Source organism: Salvelinus fontinalis, chromosome 34 (genome assembly GCF_029448725.1).
Source record: "Salvelinus fontinalis isolate EN_2023a chromosome 34, ASM2944872v1, whole genome shotgun sequence".
Taxonomy (NCBI): domain Eukaryota; kingdom Metazoa; phylum Chordata; class Actinopteri; order Salmoniformes; family Salmonidae; genus Salvelinus; species Salvelinus fontinalis.
This window is the reverse complement of record NC_074698.1, coordinates 37,216,296-37,235,649: the sequence shown is the minus strand read 5'-3', so window position 1 is coordinate 37,235,649 and position 19,354 is coordinate 37,216,296. Positions and strand designations below refer to the sequence as shown.

Below are 19,354 nucleotides of genomic sequence, written 5' to 3'. Positions count from 1 at the left end.
AATAGATTGTTAAACAGACTGGAACAGCTGTTGGGCAGGACATGTGACCGCCATCTGCAACGCTGGGTAGACATGCTACACTGCAGTCTGGAGAGGAGCTCTGCTCTATCAGCAGTAGAGAGGAAGCAGCTGGAGAGGAGGGTGTGTGTGTGTGCGGGTCAGAAGAGAGGACATGGGAGACATAGATTGAAAAGCTGGACTACACAGAACCCTGAACATTCTGGAATTAGGGAACAACATACTGTGCATGGACCCAAAAGATTGCCTGTAGCACCTGACTACCGCCAACATCACTTTTGGCCCCTGGGATCAACTGTGGGTTAACGAGGGAGAGTGTAGTGTTTCTGACCCCTGGACAGGTAACACACACAGTTTAGTTCACTGTCTGGTTAAGTCAACACAGACTGGAGCTCAGGGCCTCTGGTGTTCTTAGTAAGTGTTCACACACACATTAAATAATGGAGGTTTATATGTTGAAACTTCTTTTGGGATTTAAGGCTTCAAACAACTGATTAATGACCGGGCCCTCAGTGTCTTGACTTCAGACCTCTAACATTATGGGAAGTAGTACAGCATCGTCCCTTTACAACACATCTGTGTTTGCTTCGGACCTGAAGAATCAAAGCTTTCCAGAGAGCCTCTCCAGTGTTTCCACCAAGTATAACAATTAACCACTTACTGTACTCCAATCAAAACCCATTGCCATACAATACATTTTGGATTATTAACCTGTTATGAAAACCCAAACTGCCCGTTCGGGGACCGATGTGATTGTTAAAGAAGAGATGTGCACTATCCAGGCCAATACCAAGCCTGTGCTCATGCTGTTGGAGTCCCATACCAGTGGTACTGTATCACATATCTTTAGGGGTCTAGAATTCCTCTAAACGGTTGGTATGAGTGGCTGAGCCTGAAGAGGGGAATCCTGTGAGCTACGGGGCCAAGGTCAGGGCTCAGTGGGATGGGCTGTAGACATGCTGATCCCCCTAGCTGAATGGCTGGACCCAGAGACCAGACAGATTGTGGAGAGGAAGGACGGGGTATCAATACAACAACACAGGTGTATTAAACATTAGTAACCATCTCAGAGTAGGAGTCCTGATCTAGGACACGTTCTGCATTTTAGATAATGAATCAGATTGTTAGACAGGGAGGACCTGATCCTAGATCAGCCATTCTACTCTTAGATGCTTGTATCATTAGATTAGTAGTGTGTGACTGAGGGTCACGGCTGGTTATCATATAAGGAGTGTGGAGGTATCATTAGATTAGTAGTGTGTGACTGAGGGTCACGGCTGGTTATCATATAAGGAGTGTGGAGGTATCATTAGATTAGTAGTGTGTGACTGAGGGTCACGGCTGGTTATCATATAACAGCGTGGAGGTATGCCCAGCAGAACCAGCTTCCATTTCCACACACACACACACACACACACACACACACACACACACACACACACACACACACACACACGTTCAAAAGTTTGGGGTCACTTATAAATGTCCTTGTTTTCCATGAAAACATCCATGAAATGAGTTGCAAAATGAATAGGAAAGTCAAGACGTTGACAAGGTTATAAATAATGATTTTTAATTTATGTAAAAATTGTGTCCTTCAAACTTTTCTTTCGTCAAAGGATCCTCCATTTGCAGCAATTACAGCCTTGCAGACCTTTGGCATTCTAGTTGTAAATTTGTTGAGGTAATCTGAAGAGATTTCACCCCATGCTTCCTGAAGCACCTCCCACAAGTTTGATTGGCACTTCTACGTACCATACGGTCAAGCTACTCCCACAACAGCTCAATAGGGTTGAGATCCGCTGACTGTGCTGGCCACATGTTATAGACAGAATACCAGCAGACTGCTTCTTCCTTAAATAGTTCTTGCATAGTTTGGAGCTGTGCTTTGGGTCATTGTCCTGTTGTAGGAGGAAATTGGCTCCAATTAAGCGCCGTCCACAGGGTATGGAGTTGCAAAATAGAGTGATAGCCTTCTTCAAGATCTCTTTTACCCTGTACAAATCTCCCACTTTACCACCACCAAAGCACCCCCAGACCATCACATTGCCTCCACCATGCTTGACAGATGGCATCAAGCACTCCTCCAGCATCTTTTCATTTTTTCTGCATCTCATGAATGTTCTTTGTGATCAGAAAACCTCAATCTTAGATTCCTCTGTCCAGTGTCTGTGTTATTTTGCCCACCTTAATATTTTATTTTTATTGGCCAGTCTGAGATATGGCTTTTTCTTTGCAACTCTGCCTAGAAGGCCAGCATCCTGGAGTCGCCTCTTCACTGTTGACGTTGAAACTGGTGTTTTGCGGGTACTATTTAATGAAGCTGCCAGTTGAGGACTTGTGAGGCGTCTGTTTCTCAAACTAGACACTCTAATGCACTTGTCTTCTTGCTCAGTTATGCACTGGGGCCTCCCACTCCTCTTTCTATTCTGGTTAGGGCCAGTTTGCGCTGTTCTGTGAAGGGAGTAGTACACAACGTTGTACTTGATCTTCAGTTTTTTGGTAATTTCTCGCATGGAATAGCCTTCATTTCTCAGAACAAGACTAGACTGACGAGTTTCAGAAGAAAGGTCTAGCCATTTTGAGCCTGTAATCGAACACACAAATGCTGAAGCTCCAGATACTCAACTAGTCTAAAGAAAGACCGTTTTATTGCTTCTTTAATTAGGACAACAGTTTTCAGCTGTGCTAACATAACTGCAAAAGGGTTTTCTAATGATCAATTAGCCTTTTAAAATAATAAACCTGGTAAACCTGATAAACCTGGATTAGCTAACACAACATGCCATTGGAACACAGGAGTGATGGTTGCTGATAATGGGCCTCCGTACGCCTATGTAGATATTCCATTAAAAAATCTGCCGTTTCCAGCTACAATAGTCATTTACAACATTAACAATGTCTACACTGTATTTCTGATCAGTTTGTTATTTTAATGGACATTTTTTTTGTTGCTTTTCTTTCAAAAACAAGTGACCCCAAACTTTTGAACGGTAGAATATATATATATGTATATATATACATATACATATATATACATATACATATATATACATATACATATATATACATATAGATATACATATACATACATATATATACATATACATACATATATATACATATATATACATATATATACATATACATATACATATATATACATATACATATACATATATATACATATACATATACATACATATACATACATACATATACACATACATATATACATATATCTATCTATCTATCTATCTATCTATCTATCTATCTATCTATCTGTGGGGCAAAAATAGTGGGGCAAAAAAGTATTTAGTCAGCCACCATTGTGCAAGTCCTCCCACTTACAAAGATGAGAGAGGCCTGTAATTTTCATCATAGGTACACTTCAACTATGACAGACAAAATTAGATTTTTTTTTCTCCAGAAAATCACATTGTAGGATTTTTTATGAATTTATTTGCAAATGATGGTGTGGTGTATTTGATCACCTACACACAAGCATTTCTGGCTCTCACAGACCTGTAACTTCTTCTTTAAGAGGCTCCTCTGTCCTCCACTCGTTACCTGTATTAATGGCACCTGTTTGAACTTGTTATCAGTATAAAATACACCTGTCCACAACCTGCCACACTCCAAACTCCACTATGGCCAAGACCAAAGAGCTGTCAAAGGACACCAGAAACAAAATTGTAGACCTGCACCAGGCAGGGAAGACTATATTTGCAATAGGTAAGCAGCTTGGTTTGAAGAAATCAACTGTGGGAGCAATTATTAGGAAATGGAAGACATACAAGACCACTGATAATCTCCCTCGATCTGGGGCTCCACGCAAGATCTCACCCCGTGGGGTCAAAATGATCACAAGAACGGTGAGCAAAAATCCCAGAACCACACGGGGGGACCTAGTGAATGACCTGCAGAGAGCTGGGACCAAAGTAACAAAGCCTACCATCAGCAAGGGCATTGAAGATGAAACGTGGCTGGGTCTTTCAGCATGACAATGATCCCAAACACACCTCCCGGGCAACGAAGGAGTGGCTTCGTAAGAAGCATTTCAATGTCCTGGAGTGGCCTAACCAGTCTCCAGATCTCAACCCCATAGAAAATCTTTGGAGGGAGTTGAAAGTCTGTGTTGCCCAGCAACAGCCCCAAAACATCACTGCTCTAGAGGAGATCTGCATGAAGGAATGGGCCAAAATACCAGCAACAGTGTGTGAAAACCTTGTGAAGACTTACAGAAAACGCTTGACCTCTGTCATTGCCAACAAAGGGTATATAAAAGTATTGAGATAAACTTTTGTTATTGACCAAATACTTATTTTCCACCATAATTTGCAAATAAATTCATAAAAAATCCTACAATGTGATTTTCTGGATTTTTTCCCCTAATTTTGTCTGTCATAGTTGAAGTGTACCTATGATGAAAATTACAGGCCTCTCTCATCTTTTTAAGTGGGAGACCTTGCACAATGGCGGCTGACTAAATACTTTTTTGCCCTACTGTATGTATGTGTGTGTGTGTGAGCGTGTCCGTCTGCCAGGGTCTCACGTCTTTAGTGATGGCGTAGTCTACAGTCAGCCCTGAGCTGAATGGGTGGCAGGTTGCCGAGCTCTGTATCCAGGACACCAGGGCCAACCACAGGGGAATGTGAGAGGAATGGAGATTTGTCGACAGACTCCACATCACAGAGAGAGAACAGACACTAACCCTGGGCCCTGCCTCACCCCTCAACCCCCTCCTTACCCTACCCACACACCCTCTCACCCACTTCCAGTGCACTACAGAAAAGTAGGCTGAAGAACATGTAGATGTGTCCCACTCAGCGGAACTAAAATCTTCCTTACTGTATACTGACCTTTCTAAAGAGGATTCAAAATGCAGTTCCATGTAGCGCACACCACTATACAGTATGGGGGATTCTTATGGGACAGTTCCATGTAGGACACACCACTATACAGTATGGGGGATTCTTATGGGACAGTTCCATGTAGGACACACCACTATACAGTATGGGGGATTCTTATGGGACAGTTCCATGTAGGACACACCACTATACAGTATGGGGGATTGTTATGGGACAGTTCCATGTAGGACACACCACTATACAGTATGGGGGATTCTTATGGGACAGTTCCATGTAGCACACACCACTATACAGTATGGGGGATTCTTATGGGACAGTTCCATGTAGCACACACCACTATACAGTATGGGGGATTGTTATGGGACAGTTCCATGTAGGACACACCACTATACAGTATGGGGGATTGTTATGGGACAGTTCCATGTAGCACACACCACTATACAGTATGGGGGATTCTTATGGGACAGTTCCATGTAGCACACACCACTATACAGTATGGGGGATTGTTATGGGACAGTTCCATGTAGGACACACCACTATACAGTATGGGGGATTCTTATGGGACAGTTCCATGTAGGACACACCACTATACAGTATGGGGGATTCTTATGGTACAGTTCCATGTAGCACACCACTATACAGTATGGGGGATTCTTATGGGACAGTTCCATGTAGCACACACCACTATACAGTATGGGGGATTGTTATGGGACAGTTCCATGTAGCACACACCACTATACAGTATGGGGGATTGTTATGGGACAGTTCCATGTAGGACACACCACTATACAGTATGGGGGATTCTTATGGGACAGTTCCATGTAGGACATACCACTATACAGTATGGGGGATTCTTATGGGACAGTTCCATGTAGGACATACCACTATACAATATGGGGGATTGTTATGGGACAGTTCCATGTAGCACACACCACTATACAGTATGGGGGATTGTTATGGGACAGTTCCATGTAGGACACACCACTATACAGTATGGGGGATTCTTATGGGACAGTTCCATGTAGGACATACCACTATACAGTATGGGGGATTCTTATGGGACAGTTCCATGTAGCACACACCACTATACAGTATGGGGGATTGTTATGGGACAGTTCCATGTAGGACACACCACTATACAGTATGGGGGATTCTTATGGGACAGTTCCATGTAGCACACCACTATACAGTATGGGGGATTCTTATGAGGCATGATTGATGTGAGAGGAGTGTAGTGTACTTTTCAACTCTTCATCCTTTCTATATATTCTCTGTATAATACACACTGAACAAAAATCAAACATTTTCCATTCGCACAAAAAAGCTTATTTCTCTCAAATGTTGTGCACAAATTTGTTTACATCCCTGTTAGTGAGGATTTCTCCTTTACCAAGATAATCCATCCACCTGAAAGGTGTTGCATATCAAGAAGCTGATTAAAAAGCATGATCATTACACAGGTGCACCTTGTGCTGGGGACAACAAAAGGCCACTATAAAATGTGCAGTTTTGTCACACAACACAATGCCACAGATGTCTCAAGTTGAATGGAGCATGCAATTGGCATGCTGACTGCAGGAATGTCCACCAGAGCTGTTGCCAGAGAATTGAATGTTAATTTCTCTACCATAAGCTGCATCCGATGTCGTTTTTGAGAATTTGGCAGTACGTTCAACCGGTCTCACAACCGCAGACCACATGTAACCACGCCAGCCAAGGACCTCCACATCCGTCTTCTTTACCTGCGGGATTGTCTGAGGGGGAGTGTGGGTGGTGCTGAGGAGTATTTCTGTCAGTACTAAAGCCCTTTTGTGGGGAAAAACTCATTCTGATTGGCTGGGCCTGGCTCCCCAGTGGGCCTGGCTGCCAAGTGGGTGGGCCTACACCCTCCAAGGCCCAACCATGGCTGTGCCCCTGCCCAGTCGTGAAATCCATAGATTAGGGCCTAATGAATTTATTTCAATTGACTGATCTCCTTCTATGAACTGTAACTCAGTAAAATCGTTGAAATTGTTGCATTTATATTTTTGTTCAGTACACTTTTTACATACCAGAGCAGTCTGTAGCAGAGAAATTCAAACATTATCCCAACGTCCCATATTCTGTCTCCTTCCCTGTTCTCACATGCAGACTTAAATGACAAATTACACCTGAGTGCACATATACACTGCAGGAGACTAGGTGGTCGTTTTGGATTTTCTTTTCCATGGATGAGTCTGCATCCTCCTTCCTTGAAGTACCCCTGTAGGCTGTAGTCTAAGTGAGCCGTTTTATCCACGGAAAGAACCCACAGAGCAGACTGACAGTCGCGACATCATCAAATGGAGACGTGGTGTGGAGACAGCATGGCAAAGGGGTTTTATAGGGGCTGGTCTCTGGTGAAGGAAGGCGTGTGTGTGTGTTGTAAAAATCAACCGTTTTAAAAAGGAGCCATCACACACTGATGAGGGAGTGTCAGTATGGTGGGAGTGTCAAAAGGCTGTGTGTGTGTGTGGGGGGAGGGGGGGGGGGGTAAATGTGTGTGTGTGTGGGGGGGGTAAATGTGTGTGTGGGGGGAGGGGGGGTAAATGTGTGTGTGTGAAAATGAGAGCGTTCTTAATTAGAGAGAACCTCTTGTTAAATTAGAGATATATCCTCCTTGAATACCACAGGAGAGGATAACAATAACTCAGCCTCTCACCGTAAACACAACCTGGTCCCTATCACACACCACCACCTTCTGCCATGTGTTTCTTCAGGCTGGATAACAGTAACTCAGCCTCTCACCGTAAACACAACCTGGTCCCTATCACACACCACCACCTTCTGCCATGTGTTTCTTCAGGCTGAATAACAGCAGACCAGGATCTTGAGCTCATTTGATGTAAACCTATGATCATATACAGTACACACGCATTCGTCTCTCACCATGTTAACTCACCCACTACCATGATGTTGTGCTGATTGTGTGTGTGTGTGTGTGTGTGTGTGTGTGTGTGTGTGTGTGTGTGTGTGTGTGTGTGTGTACATTTACATTTAAGTCATTTAGCAGACGCTCTTATCTAGAGCGACTTACAAATTGTGTGTGTGTGTGTGTGTGTGTGTGTGTGTGTGTGTGTGTGTGTGTGTGTGTGTGTGTGTGTCTATATGGCATTTGCATTGCTTGCTCGTTGGGGTTTTAGGCTTGGTATTTGTAAAGCACAGCTGACTTAAAAAGGGCTTTATAAAATAAATGTGATTGACTTGAATTTGATCTGTTTATGTGGGTGTGTTCTCTCTCTTCATGTTAACTCACCCACTACCATGATGTTGAGCTCGAAGCCCTGTTTCATGGCCTTCCTCCGCATCTGTTCTAGGATGGCATCGATGCCCACATAGCTGAAGTCCCCCATGCCAGGACCTGGCACAGGCTTCTCCACCTGGCATGCTGCGGGCACCGCCGGGGGTGGCATCATCATCTCGGGCACGGCCACCTCAGACATGGCTCTACTGTTGTAGCTGGTAGTGACCTCTGACCCTGAGGAGAGAGGGAAATAAATGTCAGTACAAGTGGATAAACCATTTATTTCCTCTCGTGTGATCATGTATCTTTGAAACATACTGGACACATTACATGAGCTTCCTACTGTGAAATAAAGAAAATCATTTAAAGTAGCAAGATAACAAAAACCTTATACATTCAAGTAACCAACTTATAGGGTTAATATACTACACTAAACATATACAGTGAGTCTAACATAAGAATAGCAGAACCATATTGCTGTGTCATCAGAAACAAGTGAAGGAGTAGGGAGGATATGGTTTCTACACAGCTGTGAGGAGCTAGTTAACTAGCTAGACATAATAACCTAGCTAGACCTGGGCTAGAGAACACACACTAGTCTGAACAAATATCCATACATTAGGACCTAACATGGGCCAAAGCCCTGCTAATACTAACAGACAGCTGAGCACACCAGGACAACTACCTGTGGTGTGTGTGTGTGTGTGTTGGAGCTGGGGAGACAGTGTAAAAGTTGACGAGGTGTAGACTAGCGGACCATAAACTAAGGAAATGTAAAGAAATCCCCCCATATCACTACCTGTTATTACTGAACCAACCATGTGTCAGCACCACCCAGAGCCTTCTGCAGTACTGAACCAACCGTGTGTCAGCACCACCCAGAGCCTTCTGCAGTACTGAACCAACCGTGTGTCAGCACCACCCAGAGCCTTCTGCAGTACTGAACAAACCGTGTTTCAGAACCACCCGGGGCCTTCTGCAGTACTGAACCAACCGTGTTTCAGCACCAACCAGAGTCTTCTGAAGTACTGAACCAATCGTGTTTCAGCACCACCCAGAGCCTTCTGCAGTACTGAACCAACCGTGTTTCAGAACCACCCAGGGCCTTCTGCAGTACTGAACCAACCGTGTGTCAGCACCACCCAGAGCCTTCTGCAGTACTGAACCAATCGTGTTTCAGAACCACCCAGAGCCTTCTGAAGTACTGAACCAACCGTGTGTCAGCACCACCCAGAGCCTTCTGCAGTACTGAACCAATCGTGTTTCAGAACCACCCAGAGCCTTCTGAAGTACTGAACCAACCATGTGTCAGCACCACCCAGAGCCTTCTGCAGTACTGAACCAACCGTGTTTCAGCACCACCCAGAGCCTTCTGCAGTAGTGAACCAACCGTGCTTCAGCACCACCCAGAGCCTTCTGAAGTACTGAACCAATCGTGTTTCAGAACCACCCGGGGCCTTCTGAAGTACTGAACCAAACGTGCTTCAGCACCACCCAGAGCCTTCTGAAGTACTGAACCAATCGTGTTTCAGAACCACCCAGGGCCTTCTGCAGTCACACACTTACTCAACAGTCATATTGAAGTAAACAGTCTCTACTGAGGGTTAGATACCCAGTACATGTTTGTCTGACCACCGCAGGACTCTTATACATTCACAGAATAATATTCTGTATATTTCCCTGAGTTACAGGAGGACCCCCCTGCAGATTCTAACTCAAGTTAACTATGTATGCTGGGTGGTGTCTGATCACCAGGCATATTGTTTAATATGGTGTGTCCTGCTGATGATGAGAGAGTGAACAAGAGAGAAATCACTGGGGCTGAAACCTGACCTAGTCACAACTCTGGAATCAACAGTGCTATTAAGGATGACTGAACACACACACACACACACACACACACACACACACACACACACACACACACACACACACACACACACACACACACACACACACACACACACACACACACACACACACACACACACACACACACACACACACACACACACACACACGTCAAGGAGGACAGTCAGCTCCTCTCTTGGAGCCACCAGGGCAGGCTGCCAAGAATTTTACAGCCATCAAGATTCCATCCCTCCTCCCTCCAGCTAGTTACAACTCTCATAACAACAACACTGAAGAGAGAAACCCAGGAAAATCAGTTCACTGTAAAGACTACTACACTAGCTTCTGGTAGGAAGAGGATAGGCTAGTATATCTTGTTCCCTGATAACACTTGATACCAGTCCGTTTTCAAAAGAAAAGTCTTGTGAATTGAGTATTATGTCAAAGTACATTTTTCTATAGAAACAGGCAGAGTTAGAGACACACCTAGTCTATAGGGAACTAGCTCTAACTGGCCTCCACACCACTTCCCCATCCTGGTCCAGACACCAGTCAACAAGTTATGCAGGACCCTCTCCTCTAGTAGTTTCCACTGCAACAGGTACAGAATAATACTGATCAACATGTCACTATTCTAACTTCCAGTACCTGGCTCTATCCTGCGCTTACAGTTCTTGACTGGCATATGAGGGTGGTTGGTCATAGATAGATCTGGTGACCAGAATGTTTGTGCTTCAGCCAACTCTTCTGTCATGTAAGTTGTCATGGCATACAGTAGAAGAAAGGATGACTGAGGAGTTGGCTGAAGCACAAACAGACCTGGTTACCAAGCTATCTACAGTACCAGTCCAGTTTGGATACACCTACTCATTCAAGGGTTTTTATTTTTACTATATTCTACATTGTAGAATAATAGTGAAGACATCAAAACAATGAAATATCACATACGGAATCATGTAGTAATCAAAAAAGTGTTTAACAAATCAAAATATATTTGATTCTTCAAAGTAGACACCCTTTGCCTTGATGACAGCTTTGCGCACTCTCAACCAGGAACCAATTCTTCACCTGGAATGCTTTTCCAACAGTCTTGAAGGAGTTCCCACATATGCTGAGCACTTGTTGGCTGCTTTTCCTTCACTCTGCGGTCCAACTCATGCCAAACCATCTCAATTGGGTTGAGGTCGGGTGATTGTGGAGGCCAGGTCATCTGATGCAACACTCCGTCACTCTCCTGGGTCAAATAGCCCTTACACAGCCTGGAGGTGTGTTTTGGGTTGTTGTCCTGTTGAAAACCAAATGATAGTCCCACAAAGCGCAAACCAGATGGGATAGCTACTCTGCGTCTCACAAAGACACGGCGGTTGGAACCAAAAATCAAAAATTTTGGCTCCGACCAAAGGACAGATTTCAACTGGTCTAATGTCTATTGCTCGTGTTTCTTGGCCCAAGTAAGTCTCTTCTTCCTATTGGTGTCCTTAAGTAGTGGTTTCTTTGCAGCAATTCAACCACGACGGCCTGATTCACTCAGTCTCCTCTGAACAGTTAACAATGAGATGTGTCTGTTACTTGAACTCTGTGAAGCATTTATTTGGGCTGCAATCTGAGGCTGGTAACTCTAATGAACTTATCCTCTGTAGCAGAGGTAACTCTGTGTCTTCCTTTCCTCTGGCGGTCCTCATGAGAGCCAGTTTCATCATAGCGCTTGATGGTTTTTGCGACTGCACTTGAAGAAACTTTCAAAGTTCTTGACATTTTCCGGATAGACTGACCTTCATGTCAAAGTAGTGATGGACTGTCGTTTCTCTTTGCTTATTTGAGCTGTTCTTGCCATAATATGGACTTGGTCTTTTACTAAATAGGGCTATCTTCTGTATACCACCCTTACCTTGTCACAACACAAATGATTGGCTCAAATGCATTAAGGAAAGAAATTCCACAAATTAACTTAACAAGGCACACCTGTTAATTGAAATGCATTCCAGGTGACTACCTCCTGAAGCTGTTTGAGAGAATACCAAGTGTGTGCAAAGCTGTCATCAAGGTAAAAAGTGGCTACTTTGAAGAATCTCAAATATAAAATATTTGTTTAACACTTTTTTGGTTACTACATGATCGTGTTCTTTGTTATTTCATAGTTTTGATGTCTTCACTATTATTCTACAATACAGAAAAGAAAATCCCTTGAATGAGTAGGTGTGTCCAAACTTTTGACTGGTACTCTATGTCCAGCTAACCTCATATGCCAGTCACGTACTGTAAACAGAGTTACTTACAAAAGGCTCTGACTGATGTAAAAGACTCATTGGGTGAGGTGAAGTGCAATGGCTCATCGCCATGGTTACAGAGACAAGACGATGCACTGTCCATCCCAAATAGAGTCACTGCTCAGCCCTTTCACTTAACATCAGGGGACACTGCAGAACCCCTTTGGAGAGGATAGGGCACAACTATCTGACCATGGTACAGAACTGCTATGATGAGTGTTACAACAAGCTCTGCAAGGTGAGGAGTGAAGGATCATGGTTAACAAGGTGACAGTGTCTCGACCCTCTCTTCGTTAAATAAGAGTCACAGCTTGTCTCTTTTTCCTTCCCTCTTCAGGGGACACTGCAGCACCCCTTTGGGATACATGTACCTGTCTGTTCCCTCTTCAGGGGACACTACAGCACCCCTTTGGGAGGATGGGCCATACATGTACCTGTCTGTTCCCTCTTCAGGGGACACTGCAGCACCCCTTTGGGAGGATGGGCCATACATGTACCTGTCTGTTCCCTCTTCAGGGGACACTGCAGCACCCCTTTGGGAGGATGGGCCATACATGTACCTGTCTGTTCCCTCTTCAGGGGACACTGCAGCACCCCTTTGGGAGGATGGGCCATACATGTACCTGTCTGTTCCCTCTTCAGGGGACACTGCAGCACCCCTTTGGGAGGATGGGCCATACATGTACCTGTCTGTTCCCTCTACAGGGGACACTGCAGCACCCCTTTGGGAGGATACATGTACCTGTCTGTTCCCTCTACAGGGAGCCAGAGAGCTGGGTACATCCTGGCTGTGTTTGGGCCTGTTGAACAAGAAGTAAATAGAAACACACACTAATCTCCCATTCTTGGTTGTTAAGAAACGTCTAGTTTCGAGGGTTTAGAGGGTGAAACTCTATAGGAACGATGCAGGGATTAGGGCTGGGACGATACCAGTATCACGATTCAAAGGATTGTAACAACCCTAGCTTTGTACGTTGACAGCTCATGAACCCGATGACACTAGGTACACTACCTACCAACAGCACATACAAGAGGGCCAGACAACCTTTGTCTGACTACACTGCTAAGACGTTGTGCAACTTTGTGAAATGTAGCCTTTGGTTAACCACGATCAAATCCCTAGAGGTTAAAACCCCTCTTCAAGGAGACCTGGAAATTAAGTAAACTAACTCTAAAAACTCGACAGCAGGGGTATTCAACTCTTACCCTATGACGTCCGGGGCCTGCTGGTTTTCTGTTCTACCTGATAATTAAATGCACATACCTGGTGTCCCAGGTCTAAATCAGTCCCTGGTTAGAGGGGAACAATGAAAAAAAGCAGTGGAACTGGCTTCGAGGTCCAGAGTTGAGTTTGAGGGCTCTACAGTATGTCAGCCAATATGTCTTTCCAAAGTGCATAACATGGAACTGATTGGATATAGTATTTGTTAGTCAGGGATGCCTTGGCCTGCTGTGCAGAGCCGAAACATAGGTGTCTGAGTGCTTTTTGGAAAATAAACCCTATAAATCTGAAATGACCCTTGACCCTTTCAACAGTTAGAACGTCTGGTTGGCCATTTAACCTAAACAGCTGGGAGACATTAGCAGCACATTATCACACGGGGACAGGGAGAGAAGGACCAGTTAACCAGACAAGAAAAGCAGAGGAATGGATGAGGGTTGTGTGTGTCTCATCTTTAAAAACATGTCATCCATTGAGTATGGTTCCAGTCGGTTTCCCAGAATGTGGACAACATTGACATCATCACTGTGTTTGCTAGCTGACAACAAACCACCTTCAGGATAAAACAAAACCTAAGAAGCCACAAACTGTCAGCCAAGCAGATTGTAGATATGAGTCCAGGTGAAGATGAACCTGTTTCTGGAACTTTCATGGATTATCTCTACCTCTCTAATTATAAAATGGTTATGAACAGTCTATGTAGTGTTATAAAGCATTATGCATGGCACATGCAGCTTTATGTGATTGTAATGCATTATAAACAGGGTATTCGTAGGGAGAGTTATCAATGTTTCTGAGTAGAACAGATGTCAGTTGAATAGTAACAGTCAGCAGCAATCAGTGGGAGCATAAGGTTCACTATGTAGGCAATATGTTGTCATGGATGGATCCCTCTAATGATCATTTCCTGGAACTGAGTGGATTATATTACATAGGCTACTTTACTCTTTTGAATGGGGTGTGCCGTCTTTCGGATGGCAGTCTTTCCCGAGTGGCCTCAATGCTAGAGGCGTCACTACAGACACCCTGGTTCGAATCCAGGCTGTATCACAACCGGCCGTGATTGGGAATCCCATAGGGCGGCGCACAATTGGACCAGCGTCGTCTGGGTATGGCTGGGGTAGGCCGTCATTGTAAATAATCATTTGTTCTTAACTGACTTGCCTAGTTAAATAAAGGTTCAATTTAAAATAAAATAAAAAATGTTAAACAGATGGCCTGACTCACTGTGGTTATTAAAGATCCCATGGCACTGCAAAGAGAAGAGGACATGTAATTAAAATGCCTTTATTTAGGTGACACTCACCCTAAGAGTAGGGGTGTTAACCCTGATGTCATGGCTAAATTCCCAAACTGGCCCTCATCATTTTATCATGGAAAGGGAAAGGGGGATACCTAGTCAGTTGTACAACAATGCATTCAACTGAAATGTGTCTTCTCCATTTATGGGCATCTAATCATCCCCAGATTCCAATTCCAGTGGGCTCTCCTATCCCTTGAAACCCTTCAGCCAGGTTGTTGCTGTGAAAGGGTGTGTCAACCTAAAATTAAGTTGAGATTTTCATCACTTCAAGATGAAATTGGCATGAAACAGGCATTTCGTAAGAATCCACAGAAAAATACTTTTAGAATTCCCACAAAAAAATAAAAATACTTTTCCAGATTTACTGGAATTGTTGTGATGCTGTTTTCAATTATGGCCCATAAAGAATGTTTTTTTCTGTCATTGCAGAGTGTGCAGTTGCTTTGCTCTGTAAATAAAGACAGAAGTCCCAATACCAGAGAGAGGAGAGGAATAGACAGGAGAAGAGCGGAGAGGGGACTGAATACATGTGATTTACTCTCACCATGCATAGCTTGGGGCATTCCCACTTACCAGCCAGCTAACTACAAGCAGGCCCTAAAATATTCCCAAAAAGTTTATGTTTTTCTCAAACCTCCCCGCAGGCCAGATCCATATGTTTGACACCTGTCCTACACGGTCTATAATCTAGCCCTGCATCTACTACACATTGGGTCTTCAGGAGGGAGAACATTTTTTAAAACAGGGAAGAACTACATTACCTAAACTTGTCCAATTAGTGCAAACACTAATTATTTCAGTTTTCCAACCCAATGTGATATGTTCACCATCGGTCGGATGATGTTAATCAAAAGGTTAGGGCTGCGGTTAGTTGAAATGTTGTTGACAGTTAGATGTTCAGTTGATGTTCAACTACAAACCATCTATTTGGTACTATGCAAATGAAGTGCTGCCTTACATGTTTCGTGTATATGTTTATGACATCATTCATCCCCTAACTGATATGACATGGGGGGGGTGTCATACAAGTATACACAGCTGGGCTGCTGAGAACCGTGTCAAACATGTCAATGGGGCTCATTCATAAGCACTACAACACTTCCAACCTCACTGTGCTGGTCACAAACCTTTTTATGAGTGTACTCTAGAAACATCTGTTGCATTTTCTCCACGTTCCGAGACTCATGAGAGAGAGAACAAGAGAAAGAAAGAGGGATCCATAAAGAGGGCAGGAGACAGTTCGCCTGTCGTCTATAGCTTTATGATAATAGTCAGAGTGAGTAGCCATCTCTCCAGTCTACACGTTTACAATGACATTTTGTCCATAAGCTCTTTTCTAAAGCAAATTGAATATGCTACTCCAAACTATTATTAATCAAGAAATCAGAAAACAGACTTCCTCTAACAGTGGAAAGTCCAACTAGTTGTGACCGACTCCTGGTTTCATTCCTTCCTATGAATTTCTCAGGTCAAGAACCAGGGAGGAAAGAGGGGAAGAGATGACAATGCATGTGAAGAACAAAAGAAAACCTGGCATCATCAACACTGCAGATGAGCCATCAGATCCTGGGACACAGAAGCCATTGTCAGGTACAATGTCACCGTCATATGACAGAGGCTGACACAGAAGCCATTGTCAGGTACAATGTCACCGTCATATGACAGAGGCTGACACAGCAGTACGGAGGCCAGCCAGTAAGACCAGGCATTAAGACCAGGCATTACTCTGCATTATGGTACAAATACCCCCTAGCCAGACCCAAAGAGAAGCCCCAAAATGAACCGGGGAAGTGTGGTGCTTATATGCGGGTGTGTTTGTGTAGCCAAGCCCGTTTCCCAGGGTCCTCTCCATTTCTGGTCTCCTGAGAATGTGGCCTACGACCCCACAGGGCTGTGAAAGCAGATGTTGTCACCTGATGCTGGGGATATGTACTGCTGTGTGTGTGTGTGTGTGTGTGTGTGTAGAGTTGTTTACCAAACACATCTGTATGCCCAATATATGACACAATCTCAGACACTCATTTAAAAATGGATGGACAATAAAGACATAAAACGACGAAGAGGGCATGTTCTAACACTCCAACATATTTCTAAGGTGTAATCGTCTTCAGATTGTAACAATGTGCATCGACCTTATAAAACCTACATCCAAACATTGAACTTTACAAACGGCACCCCATACCTACCATAGACTTCCAGTGATGGGGTCAGAGTGTTTCAGAGTGATGTTAGACAGACAGAGGGGTGAGGGGTTCATTCAGTCATGCTGCAGTGCTGTTATCTGTCTCTTTATCTGACCCGTCACTGTTTCTGACAGGAAACAGACAACGCAAGGACCCCTAACTGCCTAGACAATACAGGGACATTATCTACCTGTGTACATAAACACACATCGACACAGAGAGACACAAAGGTACACACAGACACGCATGAATGTACACGCGCACGCACTTAGTTTCAGGTCAGATATGTAGCATAGTCTGCTGAAAGTATGCATATGACCATTTCCTCATGATGTTGAGCAGGATCTTTACACCAAATGTAGATTCCTCCTGCGACACCACCTCTTAGCCTGTTCCCAGATCAGTCTGTGCTGTATAGCTAACTACTATGGCCATTGTCATACCAATCATGTTTGACTATAGGAGTTAGCAAGACAGCTTCAAATGGAAGTGAAAGAGTCCACTTCAAAATAAAAATCTTTATATTTTCAGTTGAGACGTGTCTTTAGCCCGAACCTGCACAATTGTAACCTGCCTGTTTACCATTCTGTTTCCACCTAGTTACCATTCTGTTTCTGCCTTTTCTGCCTAGTTACCATTCTGTTTCCACCTAGTTACCATTCTGTTTCTGCCTCAGTCATCATTAGCCTAATGTTAACTGTAACAAGGTCCATCTAATGATATTATCTATGAGCCTTCTTCGGAGAAGCTAAGAGAACGAGCCATTAGCCAGCAGCATTAGCAGTAGCCTATTTCAGGTCATGCTACTACCGGTTGTTTGTTTTGCTGAGGTCATAGTGTATCGGTGTGGAACTGTTCTCTGACAGCTAGTGTTGGGGTGCAGGGTTCCAGAATCTGACCTTTGACTGACCTCTCAGCCCCGAGTCACTGGTACGACTAGAGAGAGAAACAACCTCGGGGAGAGAATTAGGGAGAGGACTGCTTTCAAAGGAGTTGCACAAACCACCTTAGCAACCCATATCATGTAGCTTGGTGTTGTATGACACGTTACCTCTGGACTGGACTTTCATTTCCATGACTGATCAACACGTGTTTTCTCATGGCTTTCTTGTCCCTCTGCAGCAGACATATGGTGAGCAATATGTTTGGAACACGGAATCACAATACACATAATTGAATCACAATACCTATAGAATGGAGAGAATCGAATACATATTGTATCGGCACATAGGTTTCATGATAATATCGGATGGTGAGGTCCCTAGCAATTCCCAGCCATAGTATGTTTTATGGAGGTGATGTCATTCTGTCATTTACATGACGTCAACGGTGAATAAATAAGGCTTCAGACAGATGTCATCTAGATGTGTTACATGGATCTCATGACAGTCTGGTCACAGTAAAGTGATACTGGGAAGATGTCAATACCAGTCAAAGTGACATTGGTACTATAGGTCTACAGACGTACTCACTCTCTCAATGTGAGGACCTCTACATATCCACTGTGCTGTCGATCATTCCTTTAATACCGTGGGCCCAAGTCAACACACACACACACACGTTCATCATTCCATCAGCACAGTGATCAACAGTAGACCCCAATCTATCCGTCACTGCAGACCGAAAGAGATGACCAACCCCTCAACTCTCCCTAAACCTGCTAGTCTGCACCCCTCCTTAATCCGCATCAAGTCCCTTCTACCCCTCCCTATACACACATATATCCCAGAAGTACTAGAGCTGGGCGATAAAGACAAAAATCCATATCACGCTACATTTAATGAATTATCACGATAACGCTAAATTCATAACAATGTGCATCAGTTACTTTTTTATATTAGCCTTAAAACTACTACTATTTTTAAAATGTTGTAGATATCAATTGTCCGGATAGAAATCGCCCATATTTGTAGACTTAATTCATTTCAAAACGTCACATTCCTCTAGTAAAGGGTACTTATAGCAGTAAAATGCCCTGGATAAATGATCGGTTGGGTCGGTATCAGTAATGTTAGATGTATCGTCCTTGCTCTATGAACAACACACCAGTCTGCACCCCTTCCCTTCTTCCTTCCTAGACCCACTGTCCTTCACTAGAACTAAAACCACACACCTCATTATCTCATACATACCATTTCAGAACTAAAACCACAGACATTCTTATCTCATACATACCATTTCAGAACTAAAACCACAGACATTCTTATCTCATACATACCATTTCAGAACTAAAACCACACACCTCATTATCTCATACATACCATTTCAGAACTAAAACCACAGACATTATTATCTCATACATACCATTTCAGAACTAAAACCGCTGACCTCATACATACCATTTCAGGAGACAAGGACATACATTACATGGCTACAT

General features: G+C 43.8%; 1 protein-coding gene across 8 annotated transcripts in view; it reads right to left on the bottom strand.

Annotated features, from left to right (window-relative positions):
- LOC129833807 (septin-9-like) overlaps nucleotides 1-19,354 on the bottom strand; it is a 148,901-nt gene that overhangs the window by 17,664 nt on the left and 111,883 nt on the right. For 7 of the 8 annotated variants that reach the window (XM_055898613.1, XM_055898614.1, XM_055898617.1 and 4 more), the window contains one exon: nucleotides 8,164-8,385. In XM_055898613.1, coding sequence (XP_055754588.1) covers nucleotides 8,164-8,385 — 222 coding nt within the window. Of the gene's footprint in view, nucleotides 1-7,809; nucleotides 7,821-8,163; nucleotides 8,386-19,354 lie in introns of those variants that run through there. The other variant, XM_055898620.1, reaches the window with a different exon arrangement.